The sequence below is a fragment of the Odocoileus virginianus genome, chromosome 7, assembly GCF_023699985.2.
Source record: "Odocoileus virginianus isolate 20LAN1187 ecotype Illinois chromosome 7, Ovbor_1.2, whole genome shotgun sequence".
In the NCBI taxonomy this organism is placed as follows: domain Eukaryota; kingdom Metazoa; phylum Chordata; class Mammalia; order Artiodactyla; family Cervidae; genus Odocoileus; species Odocoileus virginianus.
The window spans coordinates 60,668,187-60,686,324 of NC_069680.1; the positions used below are offsets into that span (position 1 = coordinate 60,668,187).

The 18,138-nt window shown below is 41.0% G+C and overlaps 1 protein-coding gene across 8 annotated transcripts in view; it reads left to right on the plus strand.

Moving 5' to 3' along the window:
- Positions 1 to 18,138, plus strand: part of SGPL1 (sphingosine-1-phosphate lyase 1) — a 90,167-nt gene that overhangs the window by 35,265 nt on the left and 36,764 nt on the right. For 2 of the 8 annotated variants that reach the window (XM_070470780.1, XM_070470781.1), the window contains exon 2: positions 3,252 to 3,313. The exons of 2 other annotated variants lie outside the window; for them this stretch is intronic. In XM_070470780.1, the coding sequence (XP_070326881.1) occupies positions 3,287 to 3,313 (27 nt within the window). In that variant the 5' untranslated portion in view covers positions 3,252 to 3,286. Of the gene's footprint in view, positions 1 to 2,301; positions 2,449 to 2,949; positions 3,314 to 18,138 lie in introns of those variants that run through there. 4 more of the 8 variants (XM_070470779.1, XM_070470777.1, XM_070470778.1 and 1 more) reach the window with 4 other exon arrangements.

An 18,138-nucleotide genomic window follows, 5' to 3' on the forward strand; every position in this document is an offset into this window, starting at 1 on the left:
AGTCGCTCAGTTGTGTCCGACTCTTTGCGACCCCAAAAACCGCAGCATGCCAGGCCTCCCTGTCCATCACCAACTGCCAGAGTCTACCCAAACCCATGTCCGTTGAGTCAGTGATGCCATCCAACCATCTCATCCTCTGTCGTCCCCTTCTCCTCCTGCCTTCAATCTTTCCCAGCATCAGGGTCTTCTCAAATGAGTCAGCTCTTTGCATCAGGTGGAGTTTCTGCTTCAACATCAGTCCTTCCAATGAACACCCAGGACTGATCTCCTTTAGGATGGACTAGTTGGATCTCCTTGCAGTCCAAGGGACTCTCAAGAGTCTTCTCCAACACCACAGTTCAAGAGCACCAATTCTTTGGTGCTCAGCTTTCTTTATAGTCCAACTCTCACTTCCATACATGACTACTGGAAAAACCACAGCTTTGACTAGACGGACCTTTGTTGGCAAAGTAATGTCTCTGCTTTTTAATATGCTGTCTAGGTTAGTCATAACTTAATTCTCCAGGCCAGAATACGGGAGTGGGTATCCTTTCCCTTCTCCAGGGGATCTTCCCAACCCAGGGATTGAACCCAGGTCTCCCACATTGCAGGCAGATTCTTTACTAGCTGAGCCACAAGGGAAGCCCAAGAATACTGGAGTGTGTAGCTCATCCCTTCTCCAGGAGATCTTCCTGACCCAGGAATTGAACTGGGGTCTCCTGCATTGCAGGCAGATACTTTATCAACTGAGCTATCAAGGAAGCCCTAAAGTCACTCTTCTTTTAGAGATATTTTATTTATTTGTTTTTGGCTGCTTTGGGTCTTCACTGTTGCACAGGCTTTCTCTAGTTGTGGCAAGCAGAGTCTACTCTTTAGTTGCTGTGCACAGGCTTCTCATTTCGATGGCTTCTCTTGTTGTGAAGCACAAGCTCGAGGTGTGCGTGGGCTTCAGTAGTTCTGGTGCGTAGGCTTAGTTGCTCCATGCCATGTGAGATCTCCCCGGACCAGGATAGCAAAGGTCACCCGTCATTTCTAAAAGCACTTGTATTGGCAGGTGGATTCACAGCCACTGGACCACCAGGAAAGTCCCCCAAATTACTCTTGATGAATAACCATTGGCAGGAAGTCCCAGGACATTTTCTGACCCTTCAACACTGAGAGTGAATGTCTACTGGGGAACAGCAGCAAAAGGGTTAAAGGTATGGCATTATTAGTGCCTGATTCAGGAGCTCTGGATAGTAGAGATGTCCGGGACTTCTGATGGGTGGAGGTGAGGCTGGGGAAGCCCAGAGAGAACTTATTTGACTCTTTGAGAATTTTGACCATTCTAGCTGGGAAACTGGGAAGTGCAAAAGGGGCTGTGCAGAGAAGGGCAGGCGTGATAACAAGGAATTCCATCCTAAAAACACTAGATGAGGGTAACAACAGAAGTAATGACCGCCCCCCCCCGCCCCCCCCCCTGCCAGTTAGTGTCATGACAACATTTTGCAAGAGGATGGAATTCGGTACCCTCCTTAAGTGTCCACGTAGGTGTCATTTAAATAATTTGTTGAAAAAATACTGTATGCAGATCACTGATCAGTTACAAGTGACTAACCTGTCTTCTGCTTCTGCCGAATTAGTGTCGTGACGGCACAGACAAGTCATGAAACTGACTTCAGAGTTAGTGCTTTTAGAAATGACGGGTGACCTTTGCTATCCTGGTGAGTACTTTCACCCACCATTGCTAATGAAAATAAAGTAGTATTGGTAGAATTTTTGCCCAACACCTATAGTCACTGTTCTCCCTTTTTGTGGGTAGAGGGAAGGATGGGGATGACATTTCCAATAAGGGGCCTTTTCCTGTCGCTTTTCTTCACGCATCGTTGACCTCAATAGGAGCCTCCAGGAAAGAGACAAAGAGTAAATCTCTGAGTTGCTCATTGAAATCCCAGAAGCCTCTCCAGAGACACATCTTGAATCGACGTTCTGGATCAGTTTGTACAGTGCTCTGCACGCTGACTCTCTCAGGGGCTTCAAGTCACCAAAAGTGACCAGTAAATTGGCTTTAAACAGGAGACTGACGAAGCTGGGTACCTTCTGGGGAGGGCTGGTTCCACCTTCCCCGGAGGGCTTTGGTACCGCCCCCGCCAGGCCAGTAGGAGGCGCGCGCGCCCCCTGGGGCTTGGAGGGGACGCGGGCCCGGCGCCCGAGTCCCCGCGTGCGCGTGATTGGCGGCGGGGCCGCGCACGCCAGAGCTGGGGAACGGGGCAGGGGGGACGCGGGGCCATTTCCGGGCGGGGCGGGGAGGGGCGGGGAGGGGCGGGGCCGCCGGCGGCCGGATCTTTAATCTCGGCGGCGGCCGGTGAGTCGGTCTCACTGTGAAGAGAGGCAAGGCCGGCTAGAGAGTGTCGGGAGGGAAGGAGCGCGGGAGCTGGTTCCCGGCTGAGAAGGTTTACTGGGCCCCCGCGGACCCGAGGAAGAAGAGGGGTCTGCGCTGGGGAGGAGGGCTTTGGTTTGGGTTTGGAGAGAGTCGGGACTGAATGGGAGGCGGGTCCTGGCCGGGGCGGAGGAGGAGTGTCGGGACGGCGGGGGGTCCTGATGCGGAGGGGGTGCGGACAGCTGGAAGGGCCGGGCCGGACCGAGAGGCCAGCACTTCGGGGGCGGGCTTGGGTTCGGGCTGAGGGTAGGGGCGTAGGCCACCCGAGGTTTTAAGTTGTATGCCAGGTTAGCGCATGGGTGGGGGAGGCTCCAGGGCCGAGACGGAGCGGGATATGAAACTCCACTCGCGGGCGCTTTAGGAGTGGTCTCGCGGCGGGAAGGTTTGGCGATCCTTCCCCGGCGAGGAAAGGGTTGTGTGGAGGGAGGGGTGAAGTCTAGAACGAGGCCAGCTTGTTTCTGAAGAGCGGCCAGTGGAGGCTGGACCCTGGGGCTGGGCTGCCTGGAGCGGCCGCTGGTCCGCCGGGTTAGTTTGAAGTGGGCGGGGCTCCGGGCCTCGAGGCCTCGGTCCGCTGCCGGCTGGGCGTTTCCTTCGTATCTACCTGGGAGGGAATTGCTTTTGTAGAGGGGCTGGCTCTGGTGGCGTTTGGTCAGCGGCGGGAGGGAAGCAGAGTGCCAGCAGGATTCTTAATTCGCTGGGTTGGGGTGCTGGGCTGTAGTGTGAAACCGCGGAGTGAAAGCTGAGCTCTCCAAGGAGGGAAAAGAACCATTTCTCTGCAGCTCTGGCGAATGTAGGCGGGCCAACGGGACAGTTTGTATCGTTAGAAGTAAACAAACCTGGTTCCCTTTTGCAGAGGGGAGACACTGAAAGGACAGCTGGGAGAGGAAAATGCCCAGTACAGACCTAATGTCGTTGGTGAGTCCTTTTCCAAATATCTTTCTTGTTGTAAGGCACTTTCCAGTATGTTTTATTTTTAGTCCAAAGGATGAGTGTGTAGATTTCATCTCTGATGCTTGCCTTTGGTAGCTGAGAATTTCTGCCTCCTTTTATTTTGGATTTAATGATTAGATGGGTAAGTGACTGAAATAAATGTATGAATATATGTATTTATTTAACGAATATGAAGAATATTTTGCAAAATTCTTGCAGTTGATTTTAATCTCTCCCTTCGTATACTACCAGAACCGTTTAAAAACTTCAATGAAATTTTGTCTGGATCTGCCATATATTAGTTTATAAGTGTTAGTTTCCCAGACTAGAGTTATTCCCTGGAAGGCAGATATCTTGTCTTATTTGTTTAGAGGTGATAAACACCTGTCATGGTGCTCTGTATATAATAAGTTGTTAATTGCTGAATTGAGCTAGTTTGAATTTACTTTCTTCTGTTGTGGTGAGGTGTTTGGCCTGTTTTGGTAGAGGCTGTTTTTTTCCCTCTCCTCTTGAGATCTTTCTGTGCTGTTTTTTTTTTTTTTTTTTTTTCCCAGTGAGCAGGGAAAATAGAATTGCCAAATGAGTGTTTACCAAAATGACGTTTTATTCTTGGGACATTTGTGGATTCCATAGAAGTTCTTTATTGATTTTTATTTTTTTCATAGAGGGTGTTAGTGAGAGAATTGTGAGGAACCCATGATTTTCAAATAGCAGTGTGTTTAGTTTTTAATAAGTTACGTCTTTGAATCTGATGTCTCTTTGTACAAAGAGACATTGATTTGAAAACATTTCCTTTCCCTCTCTTGATGTCACTATCCCAGAGGGTTGATAGCTGTCACTGGGAAGTTGGCAAAAACTAGTAGTGAGTTTTTTTTTTTTTTTTTAATATCCATGGCTGATGTCCTGTAGTGTCAAAATCTCTAAGGTCTGCAGGAGAGGTTGAGAGATCAACCAAATTGTGGAGAGCAAGGATGACTCTGGAGACATAGACAAGTACTTGGTTTATCCAAGATTCAGATGAAGGGTTCTAAAATAGGTTTTTTTTTTTTTTTTGCCTCAAATTTCATACATTGTCAGTAGATAATAAATTTTGTTCTGTAATATTAAACTCTTATTACAAGAGCAGTTATGTTAGAAGAATTGGAAGCTGTTAATAAGAGGAAGCAGCCCCCAATAATTCTGCTATTCAGAAATAGCCACTGTTAGCACCTTGCAGAATGATCTGCAATAATTGGCAATTTCTTTCTCTTTTATAAATCAGTATGTATATGTAAATTAAGATTCCTATATGTTAGTAGGATATAACTCCATGCCCAGAGATGCGTGTATTACTTCCTGGGCCTGTAGGCCCCCTTTTAGCAGTCCAAGCAGTGAGTGGTTTTATTTAGAATATTAACTTTGGAATCAGTTTTGTTTTGAAGTATTTCTCTAGCTATCACTACTGCTTTTCATTTCCTTGTTTGAAAATCTAGATCGTTATGGGTGTTGCTTTGCTCATTGGTGTAAGGAATTAAATCGTATGGATAACAGCTGGCCCTTGAGAATCATCACTCTCTGAAGACACTGTATGTGTTGTTTGAGGTGCTCTTGATGGAAGAATTGTCCTTCTTTCTTTGACTGTACTGTGCTAAATGGTAAAGAACCAGTGACCAGGGCTGGGTTTTCAATGAGGATGCTATAAACATTTGGTCAAGATCTGAGTTCAGGGTGTTTCTCTGTACTTGCTTTGTATCTTGTGATGCATTACACATGTTCTTGGCCCTCTAACTGGAAAGAAAGGACTCTAGTTAATAGAAGATAACCTCAGCATAGGGCAGCATATGGTAGAATTTCAGAATTAGAAACAACCTTGCAAGTTGTATGATGCAACTTCTTACTTTTATTGTACATGCATCCTTTTTAGAGTATCTCTGCTAAATGAATATCCAGTCATCCATCTTTTCTCCTGCGGGAATCAGATAGGCATAAGCTAAGATGCAATAAGAGATGGATTCAGGAGTAATAATGTAAGTCTGATAGCTAACATTTATTAAGCATATATTATGCATTAGGTGCAGAAATAGATATTCTACATACTCATTTAATTTTCCTAAAATTCCTTGAAAAATATGCTGGCATTCTCCTTTTATAGATGAAAAACTAGACTTAGCATATCATAGCAATGAAGTGGTGGAGCTTTATTTTAACCACAGTTGGTCTGTCTTAAAAACCCTCTTTCTTTGGCCATTAAAAAGAATTCATTTGAATCAGTTCTAATGAGATGGATGAAACTGGAGCCTATTATACAGAGTGAAGTAAGCCAGAAAGAAAAACACCAATATAGTATACTAACACATATATATGGAATTTAAAAAGATGGTAATGATATAACCTATATGCAAAACAGAAAAAGAGACACAGATGTACAGAACAGACTTTTAGACTCTGTGGGAGAAGGCGAGGGTGGGATGTTCTGAGAGAACAGCATTGAAACAAGTATACTATCAAGGGTGAAACAGATCACCAGCCCAGGTTGGATGCATGAGACAAGTGCTCAGGGCTGGTGCACTAGGAAGACCCAGAGGGATGGGATGGAGAGGGAGGCGGGAGGGGGGATCGGGATGGGGAACACATGTAAATCCATGGCTGATTCATGTCAATGTATGGCAAAAAACACTACAATATTGTTAAGTAATTAGCCTACAACTAATAAAAATAAATGGGAAAAAAAACAACAACCCTCTTTCTTGTCTACTTTGTGAAGCTACCTCTAAGTTGTCTTCATGGAAAGGCACAGAAGTTACTGAACTTTGTGGCTGTTGAGAGCAGGTTTGTGTGGAGGAGGAGTGAAATAGTTCTGTCCTCTAAGGGGTCACTTTGGAAGAGTGGGGGAGGGTGCTTTTGGCTTCTGATCTAATCTTCTCTGAACATACATGTTTTATTATACAGATCTTCATGTTTGTTTTCTCTTACATTGCAGTTGGGGCATTATCTTGAAATTTTTATAAGTTATGTCTCTAGATATAATGTTATATTCTTCGAATTTCATTTCATAATAAAGGGCATTATGAAATATTAGTTATAGAAAAGGGCATTGGGTCTGATAGGGTTGAAAACTACTGTGTGGAGGGCGGTAAAACTCGAAGGTGAACTGGAATCCATGTGTAACAAACCTAGGATTCCAGTTGAAAACTCCTGGGCTGTCAGCCCTCAGTGGTTTCTTGCTGTTGATTTTGTCCTCATTTGATTAAGGTGATATGCCTGCCTTTTTTCCATTTGCTCATTTATGCCATGGACTGTAATACTTTCCACTTATGTCTCAGAATAAAATGAATGAGTGGATTCATTCATCTGAGAATTGCAGCGCTTTCAGAGGGAATTCAAGTCTGGAAATCTTTTAGCAATCTTTCTCCACTTTAGCAACCATTCTTTTTATCCATATTTTCCTCCTTCCTAGTGCTCAGGGGCTAGATCACTTTGAGAGTTGCAAAATACTCCTAGATTTTAAGAAAAAGATACTTTGTAAAGGTAAGTCTACCTTTTAGACCTGTCTAAAGGGGTGGTGCAGTGTTACTGTATGAACTGTGGTAGGCTGGGTGGGGTTTGAGTGACAGGTGTTTATCTAGGGTTGAGATTCTCAACCAGGAGCAGTTTTTGCTCCCCTCCCCGCCATGGCCCATGGACATTTGGCAATGTCTAGAGACATTTTTAAGGGCTTCCTTGCTGGCTCAGCGGTTAAGAATCCACCTGCAATGCAGGAGTTGCAGGTTCAATCCTTGAGTCAGAAATATCTCCTGGAGTAGGAAATGGCAACCTGTTCAGTATTCTTGCCTAAAGAATCCCATGGACAGAGGGGCCTGGAGGGCTACAGTCCATAGGGTTGCAAAGAGCCGGACATGACTAAGGTGAGTGAGCATAAGCACAGTGATAGTTGGGTTATTTTGCCCATGTGTCAAGCTCTACTACTTTGGAATATACATTGGAGAGCATAATTTTCTGAAGCATGGTAAAATTTCTAAGAAATGCTGTCTTTTACTACATTTCTGCAACACTGTTTTCTTGATTTGGAAGCAGTAAACCTGTCTCAGTTTTTTTTTTCAGGTTCAAAAATAAAATCTTTCCAGATCTTAGAGCTTTATCTTTGACCCTTGAATCCTTTTCAGGGATGCTTTCTTAATGACTCTCTAATGGAGTTTAAGCAATAAACTGAAAGATGGACATTAAAAGCTCATTTCTGTTATTTGAATCTGATGTCTTATTTGTAGGCTTGTCTAGAAGAGAGGGAGGACAGACAGGACACTTGAAATTTTGTTGACAGTTTGAGTGGCCATTATAGGATGAGCACTGGTTTTGGTGGTGTTCTAATTTTGTAAATAAAGCAAAATATAATAAAAAGTATGATAATTTCTCCAGGTTTTGGTGTGAAGGAAAGGGAAGTTATAAATAGATAATCCCTAAATCTCTGGCTTGACTTTGCAGTCTGTGTGTCAGGAATTTTTAGTAATATATACCTTCCTAATTAGGTTTTGCACAATCTAGTATTACATGCAGTTTGTTCACATTGGTGGCAGAAACGGCAATCAGCTTGGGATTGAGACTTTTCCATAGGGAACTGATTTGCAGTGAATCAGTCCTTGTGTGGAAACACACAGAATGCAATTACTGAGGAAAAACCATGTTAAGGGGTAAGGGGAGAGAAAGGAGCCATTCACTGGGGGGAAGATGGAACAGTGCAGGCTGAAAATAATTTGTTGGGTCTGTCAGTTATCTCCTGGCGCACTCCAACAGTGTGAGTGCCCAGAGTTAGGGAACACCAGCGGGGTTGGTGTTAAGAGCCATTAGCTGTCTTAGGCCTGAAAGGGCAATGGAGGGACTTGAGAGAGAGAGTAAGCTGTGGGAATGCAGCCATTTCCGACCAGTGGCCTAGCAGGAGGGGATCCAGGGAAATAAACACCTCAGATGTTCTGCTGGAGGTTTTCATCATCAAACCCAACTAGCATCCAGAGGACATGGGGACCTGGGTGATTGAATTGAGAGAACAGCCCCATGAGGCACGTAACATAGTTGGCAAAGGTTGGGTAGAGCATCAGGATACCCAGTATGCGGAAATCAAGGTCAAGTTAGTTTTGTTTTTTTCCCCTTAATATATTTTTGTCTGTGCTGGGTCTTCGTTGCTCTAGTTGCGGCAGCCAGGGGCTGCTCTCTGGTTGTGGTGCTCAAGCCTTTCATTGCAGTGGCTTCTCTTGTCGTGGAGATGGGCTCTAGGGCATGTGGTATGCAGGCTTAGTTGCTCCTGGCATGTGGGATCTTCCCGGATCAGGGGTCAAACCCGTGTCTCCTGCATTGGCAAGTGGATTCTCTACCACTGAGCCACCAGGGAAACCCTCAGGTTAGTTTTGAAAGATACAGTGAGAAGACAGTGTTTGAGCAGAGTCTTGAAGAACGCAGGTCAGGAAACATTATAGAAAAGAAATGTTCTTGTTTATAACAGAAGCATAGATTCAGAAGCACAGTTTGTTTTCATAGTAGCCTTAGAATCTTAATTGTCAGAGGGCCTTTAGAAGTCCTTCATTGCCACTTACCTTGCCATGTGGGAAGCCCTTCTAGGTTGCCTGGCCAGGAGAGGGTGCAGAAGACTTTCTCGGGGAGTCCTTTCCATTGTCGGACAGCTTTAATTGTTAGAAAGTTTTTTATTTGTCCAAATCACAGAATGTATCAGGGTTAGGTTTGGCTGAATATAAGAGAAAAATCTAAAGTATCAGAGATTTTTAAGATAGAAGTAAATTTTTCTAGAGTAAGAGAAATTCCAAGTAGACAGTTGATGACTGATAACCATCATTCTTAATTCTTTGAGGAAGTTCCACTGCTCAGAATGCATCCCTTTTGGATCAGAACAGCTGCTTTGAGCTTGAGCTGTCAGGTTTGCGTTTCATTTGGCAGGAAGAGGAAAGGGAAGGAGAAGAGCTTGCCTGCATTCTTAATTTATTATACAAACACACCTGTATAAAACCTGTGAAACTATTAGTCACTCAGTTGTGTTCTACTCTTTGCGACCCCATGGACTGTAGCTCTCTAGGCTCCTCTTTCCATAGGATTCTCCTGGCAAGAATACTGGAGTGGGTTGCCATTTCTTCCTCCAGGGGAATCTTCTTGATCCAGGGATCAAACCTGGATCCTCCTGCATTGCAGGCAGATTCTTTACCGTCTGAGCCACCAAGGAAGCCCCAATAAAGCACTTATCCTCGTTTTAAAGAATAATAAAGGAAACAATCGTGTATCTACCACCTGGGTTAAAAATAGAATATTTACCCCCAACCCCATGTTCCCCAACCTGGTAACATCTCCTTCCCTTTCTTCTAGGAATACTACTCTACTATCCTGATTTTGGAGAATAGTTATTCCCTTGCTGTTTAAGAAAAAAAAATTGTTACCACCTATCTGTGCATCCCTAATTTTAGTTTTATTTTTAACTTGCTACAAATGGATTTATATGTATTTTTTTAACCATTAAAAAAATTGAAGTATAGTTAATTTACAATGTTGTGTTTGTTTCTGGTGTATAGCAAAGTGATTCAGTTACATATATATACATTTTTATAGAGAGAGAGATTGGAGAAGGAAATGGCAGCCCACTTCAGTGTTCTTGCCTGGAGAATCCCAGGGATGGGGGAGCCTGGTGGGCTGTCGTCTATGGGGTTGCACAGAGTCGGACACGACTGAAGTGACTTAGCAGCAGCAGCATATATACACAGAGATATGCACATCCATTTATATTTCAGATTCTTGTCAATTATCGGCTATTACAAGATATTGAATTTATTTCCTTGTGCTACACAGTAGGTCTTGGTTGTTTATTTTATATACAGTATTGTGTATATGTTAATCCCAAACTTCTAATTTATCCTTCCTGTCCCCAGTGTCCCCTTTGGTACCCATTAGTTTGTTTTCTATGTCTTTGTGTCTTATTTCTGTTTTGTAAATAAGTTCATTTGAATCATTTTTTAGATTCCACTTATAAGTGATGTCATATGATATTTGTCTTTGTCTTACTTCATTTAATATGATAATCTCTAGGTCCCTCCATGATGCTGCAAATGGCATTATTGCATTCTTTTTTTATGGCCGAGTAGTATTCCATTATATGTATGTACCACATTTTCTTTAGTCATTCATCTGTTCATGGATGTTTAGGTTGCTTCCATGTTTTGGCTGTTGTAAATAGTGCTGTGATGAACACTGAGGTGAATGTATCTTTTTGAATTAGAATTTTTCTCTGGATATATGTCCAGGAGTGTGATTGCAGGATCACATGTTAACTGTATTTTTAGTTTTTTAAGACATTTCCCTAGTATTCTCCATAGTGGATGCACCAATTTACATTCCCACCAACAGTGTACAAGGGTTCTCTTTTCTCTACACTCTCTCCAGCATTTATTATTTGTAGACTTTTTAATGTTAATCTTTCTGACTGGTAGATACCTCATTGTAATTTTGATTTGTGTTTTTCTAATAATTAGAAATAACGAGCATCTTTTTGTGTGCTTGTTGGCCATCTGTTTATGGTTGATTGATTTTTATTGTTGTATAGCATTTAGTTATAGTATAATCAATATATGATTACCACAATTTATTTATCATACCACTGAAGATAAATATTTGGACTGTTTCCAATCTGGGACTTCTTTATGAAGTTTACTGTTATGAACATTCTTGTATATGTGTTTTTTTGAAAAATGTCTATTTAGATCTTCAGCCCATTTTTGGATTGAGTGGTTTGGGTTCTTTTGATATTTAAGCTGCATGAGCTGTTTGTGTATTTTGGAAACTAATCCCTTGTTGAGTAGCATCATTTACAAATATTTTCTTCCAGTCCATAGGTTGTCTTTTTGTTTTGTTTATGGTTTCTTTTGCTGTGCAGAAGCTTTTTAGTTTAGCTAGGTCTCATTTGTTTGTTTTTGTATCTGCTTCTGTAAGGGATAGGTCCAAAAAAAAATGCTGCATTTTATGTCAAAGAGTGTTCTGCCTGTGTTTTCCTCTAAGAGTTTTATAGTATCTGGTCTTACATTTAGGTTTTTAATCCATTTGGAATTTATTTTTGTGTGTGATGTTAGGGAGTTTCCTAATTTCATTCTTTTGCATGTTGCTGTCCCGTTTTCCCAGCACCGCTTACCGAAGAGACTGTCTTTTCTTCATTGTGTGTTCTTCCCTCCTTTGTCGTAGATTAATTGGCCATAAGTGTGGGTTTGTTTCTGGGCTTTCTGTTGTGTTCCATTGATCTGTATGTCTGTTTTTGTGCCAGCACCATACTGTTTTGATTACTGTGGCTTTATAGTATAATCTGAAGTCAGGGAGTGTGATTCTCCCAGTTCATTCTTCTTTCTCAAGAATGTTTTGGCTATTCGGGGTCTTTTATGTTTCCATACAAGCTAAAATTTTTTTGTCCTAGTTCTGTGAAAAGTACCACTGATAATTTGATAAGGGATTACATTGAATGATTTATATGTATTTTTGATGGTCTTCCTATATTACTTAGTAATATTTGAGACTCATCCATGTTCTTGCATGTAGTTCATAGTTTAGTTCATTCATTTTCATTGTTGTATAGCATTTCATTATAGCATAATCAATGCATGACTATCACAATTTATTTACCATACCTCTGAAGATAGATATTTGGACTGTTTCCAATTTGGGAGTTTTTTGAAGATTACTGTTACAAACATTCTTGTATATGACAGATGATCACAAGTGTTAAAGAGTTTTTCTGGGATTTATTCCTAGTAGTGAAATTGGTGTATTCTAAAGAGTATATATCCTTAACTTTCCTAGGTAATGCCAAACTTTGCCAAAGAGGTTGATACAGTTTATAACTCCTATCAACATTATATGCAAGTTCTTGTTTCTACAGAGCTTGACAAACTTGATATTTTAAAGGCTTTTAATTTATTTACCAGTCCAGTAGGGTTGAAATCTAATTGCTTTCCTTGCACATTTCCCTGATTACTAATGACATTGTGTCCTTTAAATGTTTATTGACTATTTGGATTTCCTGTTTTGTGGATGCCTCTTTGAATCTTATGCCTTATTATTTATCTGTTTCCTCTTGTAGTTCTGTTAGATTTTGTTGTATATAATTTGATGTTTTCTTACTAGGTACATATAGATTTAAAATTGTTACATCTTACCTAGTGAGCTACGATTTTTATCTAACAATGCTTTTTGACTAAATATAACATAGCCACATGAGCTTTTTGTTATGAAGTAGGCAAACTATACATTTTTGGTGAATGAATGACTACCTGTTGTAGAGGCAGAAACTTCAGAGCATTCTGCCAAGTCTGTTCTCCTGGCACAGTGTAATTTATGTGTCCTGTTATCCTATGAAGTGAACAAAGCACTTTAAAAAAAAGGCAATAGAGTTTTCTTTTTGGGAGGTACAACTTGTATACAGCAAAGGGCCCCAATCTTAATTATACGGGCATGTGGATACACATCCTCACTGCCCAGATCAAGATGTGAGAAGTGTCCAGCATCCCAGCAAGCGCCTCATTTCCCTCCCACTTGATGCCTGCCAAAGGTGGTCACTCTTCTCAGGATAGGTGGTTTTGAAGATTTTTCAACTTTGTGTAAATGGAAACATATGTTATCTTTCATGAATGTCTTTTTCCCTCCAGTGTTGATTGTATCTCTGAATTTCATCCATGGTCCTGTGTAGCAAGATTTTTAAAAATTATTACTGTGCAGTTTTACAGTGTATGAAATACCACAAGTTATTCATCCTATAATTGATGAACATTTATGTCTCTGTTTTTTGACTTGTTATCAAGACATTGAGCATTTTTGAACTTGTCCTTTAGTAACCGTAAACACAGTTTGTTGGATATGGTTGTTGGGTCATGAGGTATACTGCCAAACAGGTTTCTAAAGTGGTTGTACCAGTTGCTGCTACTCTGTTTTCTTAATATGTAACTTCTGGATTTAGCTTTGGGCAAAAAGTCTTCACTTTTTGTTGCCCGCATACTAGACAGTGGAGAGAACTTTGAGAACTTTCCTGAAGTAAAGCAGGTACTTTTAAAATGTGATCACACCCTTTCTTTTCTCTGCATTCTTATTTACTCTGTAAATATTAATAAACATTTGATGGGGAAAACAAGCAAACTTGGTCTTTTTTGAATATTAAAAGTTTAGATTTGTAAAACACCATTTGTAGCAGTTAATTCCAAGGGTAATATCATAATCCTTTGGAACTCTTTGGAACCTAAGTAGGAGTTGTGGAGTATTTGCACTTCATGCTTGGTAGTGAGAAGACCTGTCTCTTTGGAGACTTTTACCACAAGGCATTTGAATTCAGCCCTTTGAATTGCATTTTGGCTGATGAGTCTAAAAAGGAATGCATTGATCCTATCTTGAGTTCTCGTCTTAATGGTGCTGAGTCTTTGAGAGAGCTGAGGCAAATGGATATTTGTTTCAAATTTTAATGGGACGGAGTTGAGGACAAATATGAGAATGCCTTTGTGGTTCTGCTCATGGTTGAGTTGTATCACAGCCAGGATGAAAGAAAGCCTAAGATTACATTACCCAGCCCTTCTTTTTGATAAGGTTGCAGATGTTTTCCCACGTATCATGATTGTAGCAGTCAGCAGCATATATCTGGATGACTGAAATCAGGTTTATGATCTGTAAATGTAATTATTAATAGGTAACTGGTTTAATCTGGTTTTCTTAGAATGGAAGGGGACATTTGCAACCTTCTGATTGAATTCAATTGATGAAGGCAGTAAGATGACTTAACATCTGTCCTGCGAAACCGAGGAGCAGCTTACTATTTACCTGCATTTATTAGCATCATCTGTAAGAAAATACAGCATAGGCATGGGAATCAAACTTCGTAAAGCCTCTCAAAGCTCTGCCTCTGTGGCTTTGCTTGGAATCTTGCAAAGGTCACTTTTCCTTGCTGCCTATGAAAAGGAAAGGAAAGTGTTTATCACCAGAGAATTCATTCATCAGATGCTTAGTTAAGTGTGTATTATCTGAAGCTGTTTGCTCATTACCTTACTGCACTTAAGATTCACAGCAACCCTTGAATTATTATTTTTCTTGTGAATTTTTTTGTTGAATTATAACAATGTCATCTGTTTTTGCAGATGAGGAAAATCCAGTTGCATAGAGGTTCAGTAACTACCAAAGGTCACACAGCTTCTACGTTAGAGCCAAGATCAGAGTAGAAACCTTTGAACACTATCCAGACTTTCTAGGATACAGCGGTGGCCTGTGAAACACTATTAACACAACTCTCAGAGTCCACAGGAGTTGTGATGAGTTATAAGTTCAGGACAGTACTCAAGAGGTGGGTGTCCTTTTCAGATATGCTGGATAGTGGCTGGAGTATGTGTTCATAAAAAACACACAAAAGATGTTTTTTAAAAGTTTCATCGTTTTAGCAGTTAGTAATTCTGTTTATGAACTCTCAAAACGATACCTTTAAACAGTAGTGACCCTTTTTGTCTAGTTTATACATAATTACTCTGCAAATTTCTTCGTTTTTAGACGCTTACGGATGCTTTCATTTGGAGCCCAAAGCTTTAATCTCTGTTTTTGAAATTGCAAAGCTTCTGCTATCTTTGGTCATATGGAAACTTTTTTTCAGAAGCACTTTTTTTTTTTTTGAAGTCTATGAATACAAACAACTTAGGTGGTTGGTCTTAGCTGAGAGAGCATTTGGTGAACATAAATGGAATTGCTGAGTTATAATGCTTTTTTTTCTTTTAAAGTATACAATCCAGTGGTTTTTAGTGTATTCACAGAGTTTGTGAAACCATCACAACAATTTTAGAACATTTTTAGAAGAAACCCCTTACTCTTTAGTAGTAACACTCTCCTAGTCTTGGACAAATACCAGACTACGTTTTGTTGATAGATTTTCTTGTTCAGAACGTTTCTTATAAATGGAATCATACACTATGTGGTGTTTTATAATTAGCTTTTTTCACTTAGCATGATGTTTTCAAGATTTATCCATGTTGTAGCTTGGATCAGAACATCATTCCTTTTTATTTATAGGTGTGAGGCTTTTTCTTGAAGAATTTTAAGTAATGGATATATTCAGTGTTTCTCTTTTGTTCTCACCTACAGGGAACATGGGAGTCTTGGGTTTACTTTATACAATAGGATAGTTTGTTGTATTAGAGGAGTTATTAACCTGAGGAATATGACCCCAGTGACTGGCCTTTAGGATGCCCTGAACCCTTTGTAATTATCTGCGAGATTTTATATTCCTAAGCATTTTTTGATGGGGGAACATAGGGGACTGAGAACATTTAGGTTTTGTTAAAAGATAATTTACCCCAGAAGGTAATGTCGTGACACTCATACAGGTATGAAATGAATACACACTTTATTTTACTTACAGTGTTCAAAAGAGAAGTCCAGCGAACCAATACATTTTTAGATCAGGAGTATTAAAATGAATATGCAAATGGAGTCAAAACAGTTTCTTCCATAATGGAGAGGGACGTCATTGAACCTTTACTGGTCATGCAGATATAAATTAAGATCAGTCTGCATTGCTGTCAGCTTGTACATGTCTGACTCTTTGTAACCCTATGGCCTGTTAGCCCACCAGGCTCCTCTGTCCTTGGGATTCTTCAGGCAAGGATACTAGAGTGTGTTGCCATGAACTCCTCCAAGGAATCTTCCTGACCCAGGGATCACACCTACATCTCTTGACCACTGAGCCACCTGCAAAGCCCAAACCTGTAAAACAACTTAACATATAATCAGAATCCAATAACCCAGAGGGGTGTCCTTGACAGTATATACTTTTCCAATGGAAGCACACATTTTCTCTTACACTATCCAAAAAGTCTGAAAGTACTGACTTTTTGAAAGTAAAAGTCTGAAAGTAATGAATACTTCCAAGTATTCATTTTAAATTTAGAGTCTTCAGTTTTAAAAAGTAGCTCCTTCATGACTCGATTTTGAAAACAGACATTCTAAAAGTGTTTATATCAGTTGAGGATCAGTCAGAGACCCAGGGACAGGTCTCTAGTTTATTTTTTTGAACAGGATTACTTGTTAGAAAGTTCCAGAGAAGTAGCCCTTGCGGTTTACTTAGGTTACTCTTTTGGGCATGTGTTCAGTATTTCTCGTCTCTAATAGCTGCGTGACTGTTACTGAAGGGAGGGGATTTCTGTAACTAGTTATAATTTGGAAAGTCTAGCTATCTTAACTCTGACAAAGGTAGGTGGATAATCCTATTAGTAAAAGAAGTATGGGCAAGGGAGAAACCTAGATGACTTACTTCTTCCCCAGTTGCTCAGGGAAGTCAAGAATTCTCCTTTTTGTGTGAAGAGTGGGATTATTCCCACTTGACTTTGCTTATTAGCCAAGGGGTCCTTTCCAGTATTACAAGGATGATGAACTTCTTTTGTACTTTGATAGGTAACTTCGTGTACATGTGCACAGTAAGTCATTTAGCTACTGACTGTGAGAGACTCTGGGAGTTCATTGCAGATTTGGTAACGTTATGTGCTCAAATTTGCGGAGTGCAATTTCCCCCCACATCTGCCCTATTTGCCTCAGCCTGAGGTCGTATTTACCAAGAAAACACAGGTGGCTCAGTGGTAAGAATCTGCTTGCAAATAAAGAAGACATGGGAGATGCCAGTTCAATTCCTGGGTCAGGAAATAGCAACCTGCTCTGGTATTCTTGCCTGGAAAATCCCATGGACAGAGGAGCCTGGAGGGCTACAGTCCATGGGGTTGAGAAGAGTTAGACACGCCTGAGTGACTGAGCGTGCATGTATCCCTCAGTCTGTTCCTTTTGCTTGTCGGACTTAGTTTTGTGTATTTCAGTATTCTCTGCTGGGTTGAAGCTCCCCATAATGTCTTTTTTGATATATTTCAGAAGAGCGGTGCTCAGAATTGACAGTTGACAGAATCAGCATCTGTCTTCACTGGATGCCTGCTCTTGACCACAAGTAAATGAATAAAAAGTTTTCAACGACCATTTGGTAGTCTTTGGGGCTGCCAGCTTTTAGGAGCTTGAATTTTCTGTGAATACACTCTTAACAACTGTGTTACATTGCATGGCTGTCTCCTCTCTGAAGCCAAGATTGTGTCCCAGTGATGGTTGAGGTGCTTTGCCCAAATAACTCAGTGTAAAGTGTAGAGCAGTCAGTCTTGTCAGGCCTGTGGACTAGGACTGAGAATGTCTATCTGACTCTCCAGGCCTGACTGGAAGGCAAAATATGGACAGATAAGCGTTTTGAGATGAACTTCTCAGATACTGGATCATTTGACTTACATAGCGGAATTTTGGGGGAAGTATATGGTTTGCTCTTTACCTCCTAAGAAATGATGACTCATTCCCTTCAAACATTTCTGTATCACACAGTCACCCCTGGTTGGTTGGAATGGCCGTTTGGTTTATTGCTCAATTTCTTTAATGACTCAAGGGAGTTTTCCCTTTGGGCTTGTGATCTGTTTTTGCTGATAAACTTTAATGCCTTTTGAGGCTCTAAAGACAATAGTGTTTTCTTACCTGTTTACTTTGTACTTTGAAGTTCTGCAGAATGTAATCTGTAGGAGAATCAGATTTGATTAACTTTTTTCCTCCTATTTTTAGAGTAGAAGTAAAGTAATAATAAGCTCTTAACTCTTTGACTTTCTTCTCCATTTTAATTTCACGCCCTTACTGCAGTCTCTGTCATTAGAGTATGGTTTGCTTTTAAGACGTTAAGACCGTGGGTGGACTGTGGGTGGACCGTGGGTGGACCGGGGGTGGACCGTGGGTGGGGGTGGACCGTGGGTGGACCGGGTAAAGCAGGCTTT